This window comes from Cupressus sempervirens, chromosome 4 (assembly GCF_028749045.1).
Source record: "Cupressus sempervirens isolate cs-2001-9-10 chromosome 4, ASM2874904v1, whole genome shotgun sequence".
NCBI lineage: Eukaryota > Viridiplantae > Streptophyta > Pinopsida > Cupressales > Cupressaceae > Cupressus > Cupressus sempervirens.
Window position 1 is genome coordinate 76,694,728 of NC_143121.1, and position 18,315 is coordinate 76,713,042.

Consider the following 18,315-nt stretch of genomic DNA (forward strand, 5'->3'; position numbering starts at 1 on the left):
CAAATGTATTTGAAGCATCAGGGCTAAAGTTCGCAATAAAGCATGGAAAGATATGAAGACAAAGAAGTAAAGGCATGGTGACTTTCCATGAAAGTGCCTTTTGATCCAAATTATTCACACTTTGTAATGGACATATGACATTGAAAACTAGGGGTATATTGTATATTCCCAAAGGTGGTGCCAGAGATTGACTTAAGCACTCCACAAGTCTAGATTGATCAATAGTAGAAGTTAATGGCATCAAAGCAGACATTGATAATATGGACTTGAATCGACATTAAAGCTCAGGCTCAAAATATTTAAGTTGATAGGTGGTAACAAGGGAGCATCCACCAAGAGTTTGATATAATGTATTGAATTCAAATATTGACCATGGGACATGCGTGTACTTCCACATTCAAGTCACAGCATGCAACATTGAGATAGGAATGTCAACTCAGAGTCTAATCCGCTCATGGAACAAAACTTCACATGTGATAGTGGTTTTTAAAGAGACATTATCTAATATATTAGTGGTCAACACAAAGTAGCACATAGTGTCTATGGAGAGAGCTAGAACCGGATGCAAGTCCAGATGGGGTTGTGATTTCCCTTATTGTTCACTAATCTGGACTTCTCAATTTTTTCATCTTCCTGTTAGATGCTTTGTGTGAGAGTCTATAGTCAGCAATATGTAAAATTACTTCTTTTTGCAGCCTTGCTCGGAGACCATGTTAAGTAACATGGATCTTTTCTACAAATATACTAACATGGCCATTGTAATTGATGTGTTCCAAATGCAAATCGCAATCTCTTATAAATATAAGAGTGGGAGACATGTCTCTTCAAGAGAGACATGTCTCTATGATTAATCATTATTAGTTAATATATATTAATAATATAAATCACAATATAACATATGTATAATATATTATATATTATATAATATATTTATAACATTATATATATATATATATATATATATATATATATATATATATATATATATATATATATATATATATTGTATCTTATGATTAAATCAATCCGACTATATATATATATATATATATATATATATTGTATCTTATGATTAAATCAATCCGACTATAGCTATAATCTTAAAACCCATGGAAGAGGCTATATATTCTACTTCAATAGAGCTTAAGGCGACTAATGATTGTTTTCTATTGAACCACCATTTCCGACCCAAAACTGAAACATCTTGTGGTACTCTTATGACCAGTAGAGTTGTTTGCCCAATCATAATCTCAATATTCATGAAGATTGATTTCAACTTGATCATATTTGAGACCCATACCAACTGAACCTCGTAAGTATCGTAAGATGCATAGCTGCCATAAGATATATTTTCTTTGGTTCACACATGAATTGACTTAATGTATTAGTTGCATAACAGATATCAAGACGAGTGTTTACCAAGTACATCAATGACCCAATAATTTTCCTGTAGTAAATAGGATTAGTAGGTTAAGATTCAAATCCATTCTTCAATTTATGTAGATTTGCTTCCATAGGAGTACTTATGGGTTTATAATCCATCATTCCAAACTTAGTTAAAATGTCAACAGTGTATTTTCCTTGATTTAAGAAAATGTATTCTCCTTTTGCCAGACTTCTAGAACTAGGAAGTAATGAAGAAGTCCTAGGTCTTTCATGTCGAATTTCGTTGTTAGTTCCTGTTTGCATTTAGCTATAAGATGTTCATCACTTGTTATTAGTAAATCATCAACATATAGTACATGTTTAATCATATCATCTTCAACTATTTTGAAGTATATGTTAGAATCAACTTTATTTTTGGAATACCCTAATTTTGAGAGATAGTTGTCTATTCTTTTGTACCATGCCTTGGGTGCTTGCTTAAGACCATACAGTGCTTTCTTTAGTTTACATACATGAGAGTTTTTGTCATGAGTAATAAATCCTTCTAGTTGCTCAATATATACTTCTTCAATTTCACCATTTAGAATCGCAGTTTTGACATCTATGTGATGTATCTTCCACCCTTTGGATGCTGCGATGGCCATGATGGTCCTAATAGATGTGTACTGGGCGAATGAAGCAAATGTTTCTTCACAATCTATTCCTTCCTTTTGAGAGAATCCACGAGCTACAAATCTGGCTTTGTATTTTTCAATGCTACCATCTGGTGCATGCTTGATTTTGTATAGCCATTTAGAAGAGACAACTGATTTATCTTTGGGTCTGGGAACAACATCCCACACATCATTTTTTAATATGGATTGGTATTCTTCAATCATTACATCTTTCCAAGATTTGCATAATAATGCTTCTTTGACATTTGTAGGCTGTATTTTGAGGAGCTCAAATAGCAATGCTATATAGCATGAATTATTCCTAGTTCTGTCGTTTTCTCTGACTACTTCATCAGGTTCTATGTGATTTTCTTCTATCATTTTTCTAGCCCAAAGTAGTCTCTTTTTATTGTCAAGATTTTCAATATTCTCTGAATTTGGAATAGGAGGTGTAATATGTTTAGTATCAATCTCCCTCTCATTCTCTACTGAAATATTTTCATCTAGTTCAGTAGTAGGTTCTGAGTATGATTCATCAATGTTCTTGGAGAGATTAAAAGCAATGTCTTCTTCAAATTTACATCTCTGCTAATTTCAATGGTTCTTTGTCCAGGGACATAGATCTTGTAACCTTTGGATGATTCACTATATCCAATGAATAGGCCCTTCTTTCCAGATGGTTCTAATTTGGTTCTCTTTTTTTTGAGGAATGTGAATATAAAAAGGACACCCAAATATTCTTAGATGGCTTAAATCTGGCTTGTTGCCTATAAATACTTCTTCAAGAGTAGGATTTTCCAATATTGAGTGAGGAAATCTATTTTGGAAATAAACTACGCAATTAGAAGCTTCAGCCCACAATGAGGTGTGAAGGTTTTGATCATGCATCATGGCTCTGGTTGATTCAATAATGGTTATGTTTTTCCTTTCTACTACTACATTCTATTGAGGATTATATGGTACAAAAAACTCCCTCTTGATCCCAACAGAAATGCAAAAATCTTAAAAGATTCTGAGATATATTCACCCCATTATCTGATCTTAGGGTTTTGATTTTCTGTCCAGATTGGTTTTCAACGAAGGCCTTAAATTTTTTGAATTTGGATAACACTTTGGTTGATTCCTTTTGTTTAAGGAAGTAAATCCAAGTTCTCCTAGGATAGCCATCTATAAAAATCACCTAGTAGAGGCATCCACTTAGGGAAGGTATAGATATAGGACCACATAGATCAATATGAATGAGTTCAAGTACAAAATTAGATTTGTGTTCACTTTTGGGAAAGGACCCTTTTGTGATTTTACCTAGGGCACATTCTTTAACAATATCGGAATGATTAGTTTTTAGACTAGGTAACCCCTATTACTATTTTTTCTTATAGATGATAAGGCATGAGAATGAAAATCACTTAGTCTTCTATGCCAGATTTGATTTGAGTTTGATATTTCATGATTTAGGGATAAATTTTTATGGTTACAAAGTTTATATAAACTTCCATCTCGAAATCCAATGGATATAGCTTTCTTCATGTTGGAATTCTTTGGCCAAGATTGTACTTTATCTTCTTGGAAGGTGATTCGATACCCTTGGTCTCCAAGGCCAGAGATGGAGACCAAATTTTTCATTATACCAAGTAGAAATAAAACATTCTTAAGTTGAAGAGTGATACCTAAATTCAGTTGTATTGAACATGATCCAATACCTTTTACATGATGTGTAGAGTTATCTCCAATAGTTACTTCCAATAGTTACTTCTTTAGAGGAATATCATTCAAAACTTTCAAATTTATTCCTAAAGTATGTGATATCACATGATGCTCCTGTTAGCATAAATGTTGATGCTATGTGGTAACATTGCAGAACATTGATACGATGTACTCATGACTGTGTTTGTCATTGATGACAACATAGTAATAAGTCTGTAAAAGGCTGAGAGAGCGGCAGACTATGATTCTTGTATTAAGAACAATATATTATTTATTTGTTAATGCATAATTTCCAGCGCATACTACAGTATGTCTTTGTTACAAGGGTAAGTGCACAGAACTTGAATTGACAGTGTACAGAAGATATGATTGATCTATAGAGAATCATATGGAAACAGAGTATTAGGAAAGCAATTCCTATTGTGTGATTGCTGCAGTTCATTGCAAATGTAGTGAAAGGTTGCGCAGTTAACTGGAGACAATAGACTAACCATTGATGATGTCAAAGAATGCGCATGTATAGAAGTCGTACACGTGAAAGTTTGTTTATAACTGTGAGCCGACAACATTAATTAAATGTGTATTCATTTAATTAACATATTATAATTAAGTTGGAAGCCGACTCAAGGATTTATTATCGAGCATGGTATAAAAGAAATTTGTTTTCCATGTTTAACATATAGAGAGCAAACAAGACTTGCGAATTATTGAGCAGCAAAGCACTACAGAAGCAGAATGACTTATATATGCATGAAAGTGACCTTAAGGGTTATTATTACTAAGTACAAAGTTCCAGATCTGATTGCATGATTTGAAGGTGAAGAAGTCTGACATACTGGACAGAGGAAGAAGTAAAAGCTTGTTTCACATCTATTATTCTTAAAGGAATAGTACTGAGGTCAATTGGATAGTGGGTTCATGGATATGATCCTAAAGCTGTTTGGACAGTGGGTTTAGCTGGCTTCCACAACTCCTAACAGGGTTAGAATCTCCCAACAGGGATTCAAAGTCTCCTAATAGGGACTCGTATGTATTGAATGTGATTAATCAGACTCCTAATAGGGTCTAGCCTTTCACAAGGAATATTTATATTAGTACATCATCTTGTGGGAATGATACTGGGGTTTTCCCTCTGATCAAGGGTTTCCCTAGTCAACATATCTAATGTCACTGTGTATGTCTGTCTTTCATGATTGCTGATTACATTGCTCACATAATTAAGTTTGATTTAAGCTAATATTGAGTTTGATAATTATATTACTGATTCAACCCCCCCACCCTCAGTTATATTGTGAACATTAATTACCAACAATTGGTACCAGAGCATCAGGTCCTTGAAGAAAGGGTTTAAAAACCTAAGGAGATCTATGGCAAATATGTTCAAAAAGGAAAGTCTAAAATTTGATGGCATCAATTTCGACAACTGGAAGGACAAGATGAAAACTCATCTTTTGTGCATGGGTCCAGGATATTAGCTTGTAACCAAGGTATCTAAGGAGATTGCGGAAGAAGATGATCTTGAAAGTTGCACCGAGGAGCAAAGAGAAGTATTTATGTGCAACATAAGGGCAAGAGAAGCAATATTGTCAGCTCTACCTGAAAGTGAGTACAGTCAGGTAAAACTAATCAAAACATCTCATGAAATTTGGAAAACTTTAGAAGCTAACTATGAGGATGATACACATGCAAAAAGAGTTAGATTACAAAACTTGCATTATGCATTTCAAGATGCTCAAATAATGAAAGAATAATGAATGTGTAAGAAGCTATATTGGCAAAATATCTAAGATTGTTGTAGGAATCAAATCCTATGGAGGAACCAAATCCGATGATGAAGTAATATGGAAGATCATGAAAAGTCTAACACCACCTTTCAAGATAGTAACACAGATGATTCAGCTAATGATACCCTGTACTAAAAATTTCACCAAAGAAACATTGCTTGGTAGATTGAAGCTGCAGAATTTGATCTAAAACAATCTAGAGAATTAGCAAAAGTTGAGACACCATTCAGTGCATTAAGTGTTAAACTTGGTCTAGCAAAGAATACAAAAGCACAAGAAGACATCGCCAGCAGCAGCAAAACTATTGAGGAAAAAAATCAAAGGAGGAGCAGCTCTTCTTGTGGAAGTGTTGGACATGCAATGAATATGCTCATTATGCATCTAAGCATCCTAATAGAGAAAGGAAGTATAAGGGAAGATTCAAACCTAAAAGACCCAAGAATTGCTTATATGCTAATGAAGAAGAAGAAGAAGAAGAAGAAGAAGAAGAAAAATTTGACCAAAGCAAAAGTGAAGATGAATTGGGATTTAGAGCTATAAAGGAGGATAATCTTGACAAAGATATTAGAGAAGAATTTGGGCTGATTTCACAAGTTGAAAGGAAAGATTAGATCATTGATAGTGGTTGTTCAGATCACATGACTAGTGAAATGAGCAAATTTGTCAAATTCAAAAGTCATGATGGAGCGATTGTCAGAGTAGGGAACAATGTATAACCTATCACATTACAAGAATTGGATCTATCACACTTGATGGTAAAAGAAATATTGATGATGTTTGTGTTGTTGATGGACTAAAACATAACTTGTTAAGTGTTGGACAGCTTGTGGACAAAGGTTACCAACTACAGTTTGGTAATGACACATGCATCATCAAGGACAAGGAAGGAAAATTGCTTGGTATTGGCACAAGAACCAGAGGTAATGTATTTCAGCTGAACATATTCAAAGAAGAAAGTCCTGCTTCTGACAAAAGAAAATTCGACACATGAGTTATGAAAATTCTTGGTGAGTTATCAGATTTGTGTAAAGAACAGAATATTGAGTTTACAGATCCAAAATCCTTCTGCTGCATACAAAGAAACAGCAGCACAAGCAAAGATAGATCCAAAATAGAAGATGATACAAAGATAAAAGAAGGTATTGATCTGCTTACAATGAGAGAACCTGAAGGTATGAAGTTTCTTGTTTGTTGGACATGTAAAGAGTTTGGTCATTTTTCAAGTAAATGTCCTAAGAGATTGAGAAAAGCAAGAAAGAGTTTTCTTTCTAATAAAGATTAAGAATTCTTGAGTGATTTTGATAAGATTAAGAAAAAGGAAGTAGCAAAAGAGATAGCTTTGGTAACTATTGTTGATCTAGAGGTTAACCATGAAAATATGGAAGTCATCACTAACAATGACTTGCAGAACAATGTGTTGAGAGAGAAAGTTGCAAAGAAAGAAATCAGACTAGAGTATGTTAATACTAAGGAACAAATTGCAGATATTTTCACAAAAGCCTTACCAAAGGATATATTTGAGTACCTAAGAGGTATGCTTGGGGTTATGCCCCTGCCTACTTCAAAATAGAAGATGCAAAGGATTAGCCCAGGGAACAGAGCACCATTGTTAGACTAAACTGAATGTTGATGCTTTCTCAATGGGGGAGTATATGTGATGAACAGAGTCAGCAAAGGACTCTTGGTAATTGGTAATCGGTATGCAACAGTGTCTCTAAACACTTGAGTTTTTTATGGATTTATATACGAAAGTTGTAAAGCAACAAACCGGCTTGTGGTCATGCTGGTAAATTATTATATCTTTAAGCAATTGAACCATTTGTTTATTACCTTTGACATTGATGTCAATGGGGGGGAGAGTGACATAAAAAATATTCTATGTAGTTCAATTGGGAAGAAAGCGGAACATGATGAAGATGTGTATTTGGTATTCTTGGAACTTAGATGTTTTTGATGTTTTTCATCTATGTTGCCATCAATGCCAAAGGGGGAGATTGTTAGCATGAATGTTAATGCTATGGGGGAGCATTGCAGAACATTGATATGATGTACTCATGACTGTGTTTGTCATTCATGACAACATAGTAATAAGTTTGTAAAAAACTAACAGAGCGGCAGACTGTGATTCTTGTATTAAGAACAATATATTACTTATCTGTTTGTGCAATTTCCAATGCATACTACAGTATGTCTTTGTTACAAAGGTAAATGCACAGAACCTGAATTGACAGTGTACAAAAGATATGATTGATCTATAGAGAACCGTATGGAAACAAAGTATTAGGAAAGCAGTTCCTATTGTGTGATTGTTGCAGTTCATTACAAATTTAGTGAAAGGTTGCATAGTTAACTGGACACAGTATATTGAACATTGATGGCGTCAGAGAGTATGCATGTGCAGAAGTCGCACGTGTGAAAGTTTTTTTATAACTGTGAGCCGACAGCATTAGTTAAATGTGTATTCATTTAATTAATGTATTATAATTAAGTGGGATGCCAACTCAAGGATTTATTATTGAGCATGGTATAAAAGAAAGATGTTTTCCGTGTTTAACATATAGAGAGCAAACAAGACTTGCGAATTATTGAGCAGCAAAGCACTACATAAGAAAAGTGACTTATCTATGCGTGTAAGTGACCTTAAGGGTTATTATTACTGAGTATAGAGTTCCAGATCTGATTGCACAATCTGAAGGTGAAGAAGTCCAATGTACTAGATAGAGGAAGAAGTAAAAGCTTGTTTCACGTCTATTATTCTTAAAGGAATAGTACCGAGGTCAATTAGACAGTGGGTTCGTTGATCTGATCTTGAAGTTGTTTGGACAGTGGATTCAACTACCTTCCACAACTCCTAACAGGGATTCCAAGTCTCCTAATAGGGACTCATATGTACTAAATGTGATTGATCAGACTCCTAACAGGATCTAGTCTTTCACAAGGAACATTTATATTAGTACATCATCTTGTGGGTATCATTCCCACCAAGGTTTTCCCTCTGATCAAGGGTTTCACTAGTCAACATATCTAGTGTCATTATGTATATCTGTCTTTCATGATTGCTGATTACATTGCTCACATAATTAAGTTTGATTTAAGTTGATATTGAGTTTGATAATTATATAACTAATTCACCCCCCCCCCCCCCAATTCTATTGTGAACATTAATTACTAACAACTCCACTATCTATAATCCTTGTGTTTTCGTTGGAGTTTAATTCACTTGAGAGTGCTAGGTAGAATGCAAGGTTTTCATCTTTTTCATTTTTGACTTCTGTTAGGGCTGCTTGAATTTTCTTTTGCTCTAGGCAAAAGTTATAGTATGGCCAAATTTGTCACACTTGAAGCATTATACTTTTGACCAATCTCATTTCTTATATGTTTTGTTCAATTCTTTTCTCTTCCATTTGAATTTCCCTTTCTTTCCTTTATTGTTGGTATTTACTTGAAGAGCTTTAATGCCTCCCTCTTGATTTAAACTTATTCCTCTAGATATTAATCTTGACTCTTCTTGAGTACATTCATTTTTAAGTTGTTCAAATTTTGGAAGTTCAAATCAAGAACTTAGTCCACGAATGAATGTTTCCCAAGATAGAGGTAGTCCTTTGAGAGTTATAATGCCAAGTTCTTTGTCATCTACTTGATTTCCAATAGTTGCAAGTTGATCTTTCAACTCCAAGATTCTTGAAAAATAAGATGTAATTGATTCTTCATTATTCATTTTTACGTATAGTAGATTTTGTTTCAATGTTAACAATCTACTAGTGTTATTAATTTCGATGGTATTCTTAATAGTGGAAAACACTTCATAAGATGCCTTAAGAATTGATATAGAAGGGAGAATGTGGTCCTTCACAGAATCTATAATAATCTTCATAGCTTTATTGTTGTGTCTTTTCCAAGTTGTTTTGTCTGGATCATTTTCTGGTACAGGTTTATTTTCTCTATATATTCTTCTAGTTCCATCTCTCGTAGAATAATCATTACTCGAATTTTCCACGATTCAAATTTTGCGGCTCCTTCAAGTCTATCTAATGGTGAATTGAAGATATTTAGAATCTGATATTTAAAAATTATAAGGTTGAATTTCTCTATCAAGATGGCTCTAATACAATGTAAATGTAAAGGATCTCTGATAGAGATCAGTTGAGATAGATCTTTACTCAATATTGTTGCTTCAAACTAATTGAATAAGTCTGAATATGTTTCAGACTGAGTATTATATACAACTGATAATATACAGATATTCGGTCTGAATATATTCTAATGATATTATATATATATATATATATATATATAATAGTATAATACTGAAATTGTTTTAAATTGAATATTGCTGTTGAGAGAGAGAACATTGCCATCGATTGATATCCTTCACCTCACGGCAATATCAAGATTAATAGGATGGAGGAGAGTACATGTCCCTATGTGGACATGTATCCACTGTCGGCATTATAAGAGGAAGCCTGAAACAATCCTAAATTTGGCCCGATACAAACTAAGATTGCTAAATACATATTAATATGAATATCGGGTGAGTTAAGGTTTTTCTAAGTATATTATATTATATTATATATATTATATATATATATATATATGAGGATATGAGCATATATATATATATGCTTGATATTCACTAATATATAAATTATCATATATAGAGAGAGAATCATATACAAAACACAGTACCAATAACACTTCTACTGAAGTTATATTTTAACACTATCAACTATGATTGTAAATCTATCTAGCATCAAATTTCCCCATGATATTTTTCCAGTCTCTTTCCTACTTCATTACCATAGTAACCTCCAAAAAGTCATTTACATTAATACTTTTGCCCATTGCCCATATGTCCAATGCCTTCTAATCCAGAATTTCAAATGCACTTGGAGATCTTCTGGTATTAGATATTTCAAAATTCAAATCATTATCATATTCCTTTCAGCATCCACTACTATTTGAACTTGTATGACATGTTTTCAAGCATGGACATGTATAAAATACTGATTACTATTCCTTCTCATCTTCATCTGCAGAGTTTGAATCACCACATGTTCACTATCTTCTCCAATTCCACACCAAGTTTACCTTGTCCTGCTAAATGAAAAACAAATGATCAGATCCCATATGAGCTATTCTTTTGTTCTCAATCAAGTACCTGGTAAACTGACTTACATAAAATCCCTGCTGATGTTCAATGCTGTTAGAGAAGTCAAAATGTCATGGTTGATATTCCATCTGAGGGCTGGTCAGCAAATTGCAAAGGACTAAAATAGGCGCTTTCATTCAACTTTGCAAGAATCGATATCTCTCTAACATGCCATGCAAATCTTCAAGTGTTATTTTTATGAAACTTTGAGTTTGCAAGAATAGATATGCCTCCCACCTGCCATTCACATCCTCAGCAGATGTTTCCAAGTAGCTTCATTGGATGAACAATTCAATAAAGCATAACAGTAGTTAACAAGGTAAAGTTTCCTCAATTACTTTATGGAAATGTATCTCGTGTTACTTCATAAAATAAAAGTTTACGCATACCTAAAAGTATGTTTACATAGAAAATCTCTTCCCAACAAAGCTAAAGTGAACATCAAAGCCTGTACCTGGAAAGGAAATACACCAAGTCTGCCAAAGGTGAGATCCACTCAAAGACAGGTGGCAATGGATGAATACCTAACTTCTGCTTGACAATTTCCGAAAAGTATAATGCTGTAAGATGCGCTAGCAAATATAACAAAGGAAGCTAATAAAAGCCCAATCTATTTGCATGCTGCAGGTTCTGACTCATTTTAATAGATAGCAATATGATAAAATGCCCCTACCAGATGGACGAACTTTGATTGTAAAGCATCTTGGTTTTCTTAATGGAGATTTATAGTCAAATCCCTAAGAGGTATGTTAAGTGTTTTACATACAAATATTGAAATATTTAATCATGTAAAATATCACATCCAAATGAGGGTTAGGCCTAGCGAAAGAATGAAGGCAGTTGCAAGTTTTTGATAAACATGACCAGAAGGATACCTCTCCATCATCACATTTAAACTATGTACACATGTTGAATGTTTAGGGAAATCGACTACCACAAACAATTGAGAGTGGGCTTGCTGAGCAGGATGAGACCAGTTGCGATTCCTAAGTAAATTTCATAGTAGCGATACAACTCAGTCATCACATTTGAAATAGATGGGCACCTTGACAGGTGATTTCATCAATAAAAAAGCTGATTAAATGCCCACTCTTCTGCATGACTTGATTAGTGTGTATCGCTTCTAGATATTTACTAATGCCCTGTACTTTCACACAGTGTTATATTAACGTGGACGGAAGCTACCACATAAATTAACATGAATCACTTTGCGCACTATATTTGATTTGTCATTTTTATGGACAGGGTATCCGTATTCTATATGTTAACGAGTTGAGCCAATTCAGATGAGCAACTGTTGCTTCAATATGACTTGAAGCGCTTGAACAGAACCCACTAAATTAACTGTTAAGAGGGATTTGCAATAACATTGTAGTATTATTATATGACACCCTGCTTCTAATTACATTTTCATTTTGCATATTTAGCTATGTTTCTGCAACTAATGGGCTATGTCAATCTTATATGTTTAATGCCTTTGATGATCATCTACTTCTGATAAGGTTAAACAAGGAAAATTCCAAGACAAAATACATTGAGGAATGGAAAAAGGGAAAAAAATGTCTAGAGTCTCGCGCATTACTGGTGATGAAAAATAAGCAAATATTGGAAAAGCAATGGGAAATGAGGGTACCGTGATGAGAATAGGAGTAGGCTACCCTCCATGAATAAACATGGTCTCCTGGTCGGAGATCCTCTTTGCTGATCCTATTAGAAAATACGCCCATGATTAAGATTGTAATAGTTGAAGACAAGCTTAAACTCTTCAGTTGATCTGTCTAAACTGAAATCAGAAGAAGTATGAAGGCTTTAAAAATTCTGATTTGTTCTCCCATTCACTGGTTTTACAGGGACTCCGATTCTAAGATTTTGTGGGAGATAGCGGACAATTCATTACTTCCCTCTTAAGTATGCTCGTTCGCTCACCATTCCCATTCTGCTTTTGTTTGTGTAATAAGTAGGTGAGGTTTTAAACCTGGCCTAGTTAAAAGAAGTGTTAGCCCGCGCACCCTCACTTCGCGGGATTGAGAATAAATGAGTTTAGTTTTCTTCATACGTGACGGATCGTGGAAATGGTGTCGCAAATAAAATCAACATACTAAACGCTAGATATACACCATATAATTTCAATTTTGAATCTTGAACATTAGACTTTTTTATGGAGTTTTCAAATATCGAAGGGTTTAAAATGACTGTTCTTAAAAGAAGACTCTTAATTTGCCAATAGCAACTCATACAAAAATAAAATTCCTTAATTAACAAGCATAATAATTACAAAATATAATATGTATTGAATGTGCCCTGCTCACATTGCATATTTAAGCATTAAAAAGAGATTTTACTAAAGTCATTCAACACCTTGTGTTAATCATTAAAGATCTCTCAAAAATCAAGGGAACAAAGGGAATGGGATCTTTGCAATGGTCATCTGCAGGTGGAATCTCAAAGGAGCGGGTCAAGAGTGGTCAAGGTTTGGATAGGCAAGGACATGGGCCTAGTGACGAAGGTGTAGAGTGGAGACGTGGCTTTAGAAGGCATTCAAGTTTCGATTACAGTGGGAGATCGAGATTGCATTGGCATTTTGATAAATGGCTACAACAACCTTTTGATTGGGAATCAATTGGATTTATTCAAAAAGGGTTTCAAGCCTCATGGTGTATTAGGCAGGAGAGGATTTACTCGCAAAATCCTTTTTGGCAAAATCGAGAAAACGATCAAAGGGTAGATCATCCATGGCAAAAAGATTATAGAGATTTGAAAGTTGGGTTGCATTTCAATTTCAAAAAGATTGTGAAGAAGTTTTGGAGACATAAGATCCTAGAGCAAACGAATATCCCAAGCTCGTCGGTAAGTTTGGGTTATGACCCTTTCTTGGTTACTTTGTTAGTCATAGAAAATAGGGAATGGCTGGACTCTATTGTTAGGATCAAACTTCAAACAAAAATAACAATTACATGCAAATATAAACAATATCAAAAAGTAATAGATCACACAGAAAAGAACACAAGACACCAAGATTTAACATGATTCACCCAAACCTTGGCCTACATCCACCAAACAACAAGTCCAATATTATTACAATCCAGTGATTACAACCTGATTACAATTTGTAGTCCTTTACAACTCAATACCACTGCAAGACATCACACTTATGAAACAATCCCTAACCCTAAACCCTTTTACACAAATATTTTTGTTGCTTTAGGGTTAAAATTAGTTACAACATGTCAACCATAAATTGGTGAATATAAACAATAGGCAATTAGTGAATATTAGCCATTGGTGAATAGTAGCCCACCATTGGCGAATAGTAGCCCCAAAAAAAATTGGGTTGATGCCTCGAACCCCAAAGAATTTATGAAGTATGTACAATACTTCTTTGATTAGTCACCACAAACTAACAATCTCCCACTTAGGGATTGATCAGACTCCACACTAGACAACATCTATCAATTTCCTTAAAGAGTGTGCTTTCATAATCAAATGTGGTGGTGGGGCTTTGGCTGACCTACCCTAAGCTTAAGTAGTGGTGTGAGAAAACCCTAGGACAAGGATGGTAGCTTAAGCCCTTGTCAAATGATTTTTATCTGGTTATATGTGCTATGGTAGTTCAGAAAGAATGGCCTCTCAATAGTGGCCCTTTCTTTGTCAATGGAGATGGGATTAATATCTTAGATTGGTCTACAAAATGTAACCATTTGACAACCAAATTGAATGAATCCCCCACATGGATCAAACTCCCTGGCTTGCTACAAGAATATTCAAATCTTGAAACCCTAAATATTATAGGGATTAACTAGGTGGTTATATGCACCACGAGGAGGCTATTAACATGATTTATCAATATACATTAGAATGTTGGTCAAGTGTCAGTGTTTACATTCAATCCCTGATGTTATAGAAATAAGAAACGGGGAGGGCACATAGAAATAGGCCATTGAGGTAGATGTGCACCAGTAGACCGTAGAAGTGGATTTAAGGCATGATGGCTTGGGGAAAGGGAAAGGCTTGGAGATAGATACCTATGTAGATGTGATTCTAAAGGTTTCCTCCTAAATTTTAAAGGATAGATATGAGGATCCTTCTCTTGGTCTTTTGATGTTTTCTCATGGACAGAAAATAGATCAAATTGACTATAGCCAATGTTGGTGTGACCTAGTCAAGGAAGAAATTTCTATTTTGTTTTAAAATGATGACTTTGTAAGGGGGAGGTTTGTTAGGCAATGTTGTGAATTATAATATTTCAAACTGAATGAAATGTAATAGGAAAGCAATGATAGCTTAAGATACTAAGGTACTTGATTTTGCTAATTGGATTCCACCAAATGAGTTAGGACTGGATAAAGCAATGCCTTTACCTTCTTTAGCCTAAATGGAAATGAAATTTGTGCAAATGGTGTCAAACAAGGCTACCATTTCTCTAGCATACAAGGATCTTCTACATGAGGAAGCTTTGATTGGAGATAAATTAAAAGAAGTTGTTCTTTCTTTGGCCGAGGAGGAAGATGCCAATCAATAGTATGTGGATATTCGTATCCTCCAATCATAACTTTGTAAACTTCTTTTGAAGGAGTTAAGGATAGTAGTGGATAGTAAGATTCAAACTCTAATGAGGCCTTTTTAGATGATAATGATGATCAGGACTTTCTAAGGTTGTCGGATATTCCTAACATCATGGAAGAGAGGATTGTCAAACAAACCCCACTAATATTACCAAACCAAATATAAGGGAGAAAAAGAAGTGGGGACCTAAGTCTACTCATGTAAAATTGGCCATGGCAATGCATTGATGCAAAACAAGCCAAGCTTTTGAGATCAAGAAAGGGTTGTGCCCTTTACAAGGATCCTTTCATCAAATGTTAGGGGTTGTAATGCCCCTAACAATATTTACTTGATCAAAAGATGTTTGGATCCAACGAGACCAGACATTGTTCTTTTGCAAGAAACTAAGCTTAAGAGTAAGGATGTGGATAGTTTTGCCCATAGATTTCCCAAATGGAGGTGTTTTTTCTCAAAGGCAGTGGTATTTAGCTTTTTTTTGGAATATATATTATGTAATAGCTACATTGAAAGAATAGGAGAGGGGATGGCATTAGATGCGAATTGATTCAAATAGTTACTCTTAAGGCTCAACATTATAATTTTTTATGGGCCAACAAACTCAGGGCATAAAAGGTTGGTGTGGTAGGCTTTATCTGATATTCCCTCTAGACAAGAGGATGAGTTATTTATTTTAGGTTAATGTTGTATTCTATCCAATTGAAAAGAGAGGAGGGAAAGGTTGGGTTGGGTAGAGACAATGAGACTTTGCTAATGTTTTAACTAATAATGAACTTGTTGAACTAATCCTAAGAAATGGATAGTTTACATGGACTAATAAGAGGTAGGGTTTTCTCAATATTATTGGGAAAATGGACAAATTCCTTTTGTCAGGCAATTGTTGTGCTATGGACTAGTTTTTGCTAGGCAAAGTTATTTCTATGTTTGATCATTAATCGATTAGCTTAAAACATCTAAGAAGACTGAGCCCCATTTAAGTATGAGACTATGTGGCTTCTACATGAAGAATTGGAAGGACTTATTGATCTACGGTGGAAGGCGACTAAGATCAAACTAGGGAATAAGGCTTTGACTTTATTTAAGAAGCTATATTTTATTAAGGATTAGCTAAAAAAATAGAATAGGGAAACTTTACAAAACATTTTCATTGAAATGTTCAAATTGAAGAAAGAATTAGTAGACTTACACTCTTTAGTCATAGCTTTAAGTATGGTTGAACAAGAGTTTCAGCTTGAGACTTCCTTAAATAGGAGGTATTCAAAATCTTATTAAGAGAAGAAGTATATTGGCATCATAAAGGTAGAGAAACTTGGCTTGCGACAGGAGATGGAAATATGAAGTTCTTTCATAATTCAGTCAAGGTTTATTAGTCTTCAATAAAAATTTCTCTATCAATAATGAGGATGAAGTAAGGTTAACTAACCCAGTTGATATTAATTAAGAGGTTTTCCAAACACTTTTATGATATTTTCAACTCAAATCTTATTCATAATGAGGCAAACCCTTCTATCTTGGATATTATCCCTAACTTGATTTCAAAGGCTTAAAATAAAATGTTATATGCCCCTATTGTTGGTGAGAATGTTAAACAAGTTATTTTTAGCATGAGTGGGGAGAAATCCCCAAGACTAGATGGTTTTCCAACTCTCTTATTTCAAAAGTTTTGGAACACTCTAGGACAAGATATTGTGGAGGTGGTAGAGGAATTGAGGTCTGGGGGACTTATGCTTAAAGACTTCAATAATAATTGTATTCCTCTTATATCAAAAAAGGAAGAGAGGCTATCTTTGGTTTTGGAAATTTGGCTTAGAGGATAGCATGGATATACTTCAGTGTTACTGTATTAAGTCAACAAGATATGAAGACATATTTTTGGTATGAAGACTTAGAAAATTATCTTAAGTGTTATAAAGATTAACTTCAAATAGATGCGCCTTTTTGGTTAGCACACTTCAATGATAGCATTTTGGCACGTGTGTAGTCGGTAAAATGTAGTATAGGGTGTGAGGATTCTATATCTGAGAGAACAAGTCATTATGACTTGTATGGACAAAGATATAAACAATTTATCAGTTATAGGTTTGCACAGACAGAACAAGACAAAGTTGAGAAAATGATTAATTGTGTTAAGAGATTATTTTGGTTTACCAAAATAATTACTTAACTATTATGGTAGGACATCCTAGATGTTAACCCTAACTTATCATGAAGTGATTTTATGTTTTGGGAAGCATGCAAGAAGGTTGAATATCAACTAGATGGTATAATTGGGTATGAAGGAAAGAGTTTTCTATGCAAAGTTGTGTGATGACTATGTCATTGTATTATGAGTATTGTATGATGTGAACTTCATGTTATAGAAGAGAAAAGACAGTACATGCAAAGTTTTATGAAGAGAGCCACCAAGGACAAATTAGATATTGAAGATATTAAGACCTTTAGAAGGGTTTTTGTATATATACCTTTTTGTGTACATAATATATCATTATATATACATGCTTGAGTAGTGGGTCCAACTTGCTACATCTGTAATTGTAATACCAACTCCTAATAGGGTTGAGGCTTCTAACAAGACCTAGTCCTCTAACAAATATAGATACAATATACAGATGTAATAGACTCCTAATAGGGTCAATATCTTTCACAAGATACTTAAGATTAGTGGATCATTTTGTGGGTACCATCCCAACCGGGGTTTTCCTTTGGTCAAGGTTTCCCTAGTTAATAATGGTGTTATGAGTTGCGTTGTGTTGTCGTTATGTTTAATTTTTAGTTTAATTTTATCTACATGCTTAAATATTGTTAAATATATCCATAGTTGGAAAATGTTTGTAGAGTACCGATTCACCCCCACCCCCCTCCCAGTATTTCATATTTCTAACAATTGGTATAAGATCATAGTTACTCAGAGGAGGTCTAACAACTTGAGTAATATTTTTATGGATATGGACCAATTACTGAAGAACCTAGAGGAAGCTCTAGAGGAACTTGATGTAATCATAGAAGAAAGAGACAACCTGAAGAACAAACTTAGAGAAGCGCAAGATTTCATTTAGAAATTGAAAGAGCATATTGAATC

The 18,315-nt window shown here is 34.3% G+C and overlaps 1 protein-coding gene and 1 long non-coding RNA gene across 2 annotated transcripts in view; both read right to left on the reverse strand.

Annotated features, from left to right (window-relative positions):
• The window catches only part of LOC149560013 (protein LEAD-SENSITIVE 1-like), a 95,242-nt gene extending 82,500 nt beyond the window's left edge, over window positions 1-12,742 (reverse strand). Inside the window, exon 1 of the mRNA XM_089824411.1 lies at window positions 12,310-12,742. Within this exon, the coding sequence (XP_089680537.1) occupies window positions 12,310-12,403 (94 nt within the window). The 5' untranslated portion in view covers window positions 12,404-12,742. The remainder of the gene's footprint in view (window positions 1-12,309) is intronic.
• LOC149560014 (uncharacterized) lies at window positions 10,448-11,172 on the reverse strand. The gene is made up of 3 exons (XR_016363649.1): window positions 11,131-11,172; window positions 10,703-10,913; window positions 10,448-10,621 (listed from the first exon to the last, which is right to left on the reverse strand). It is a non-coding gene; the product is annotated as an uncharacterized LOC149560014 (long non-coding RNA).
• Window positions 12,743-18,315: the final 5,573 nt, after the last annotated feature.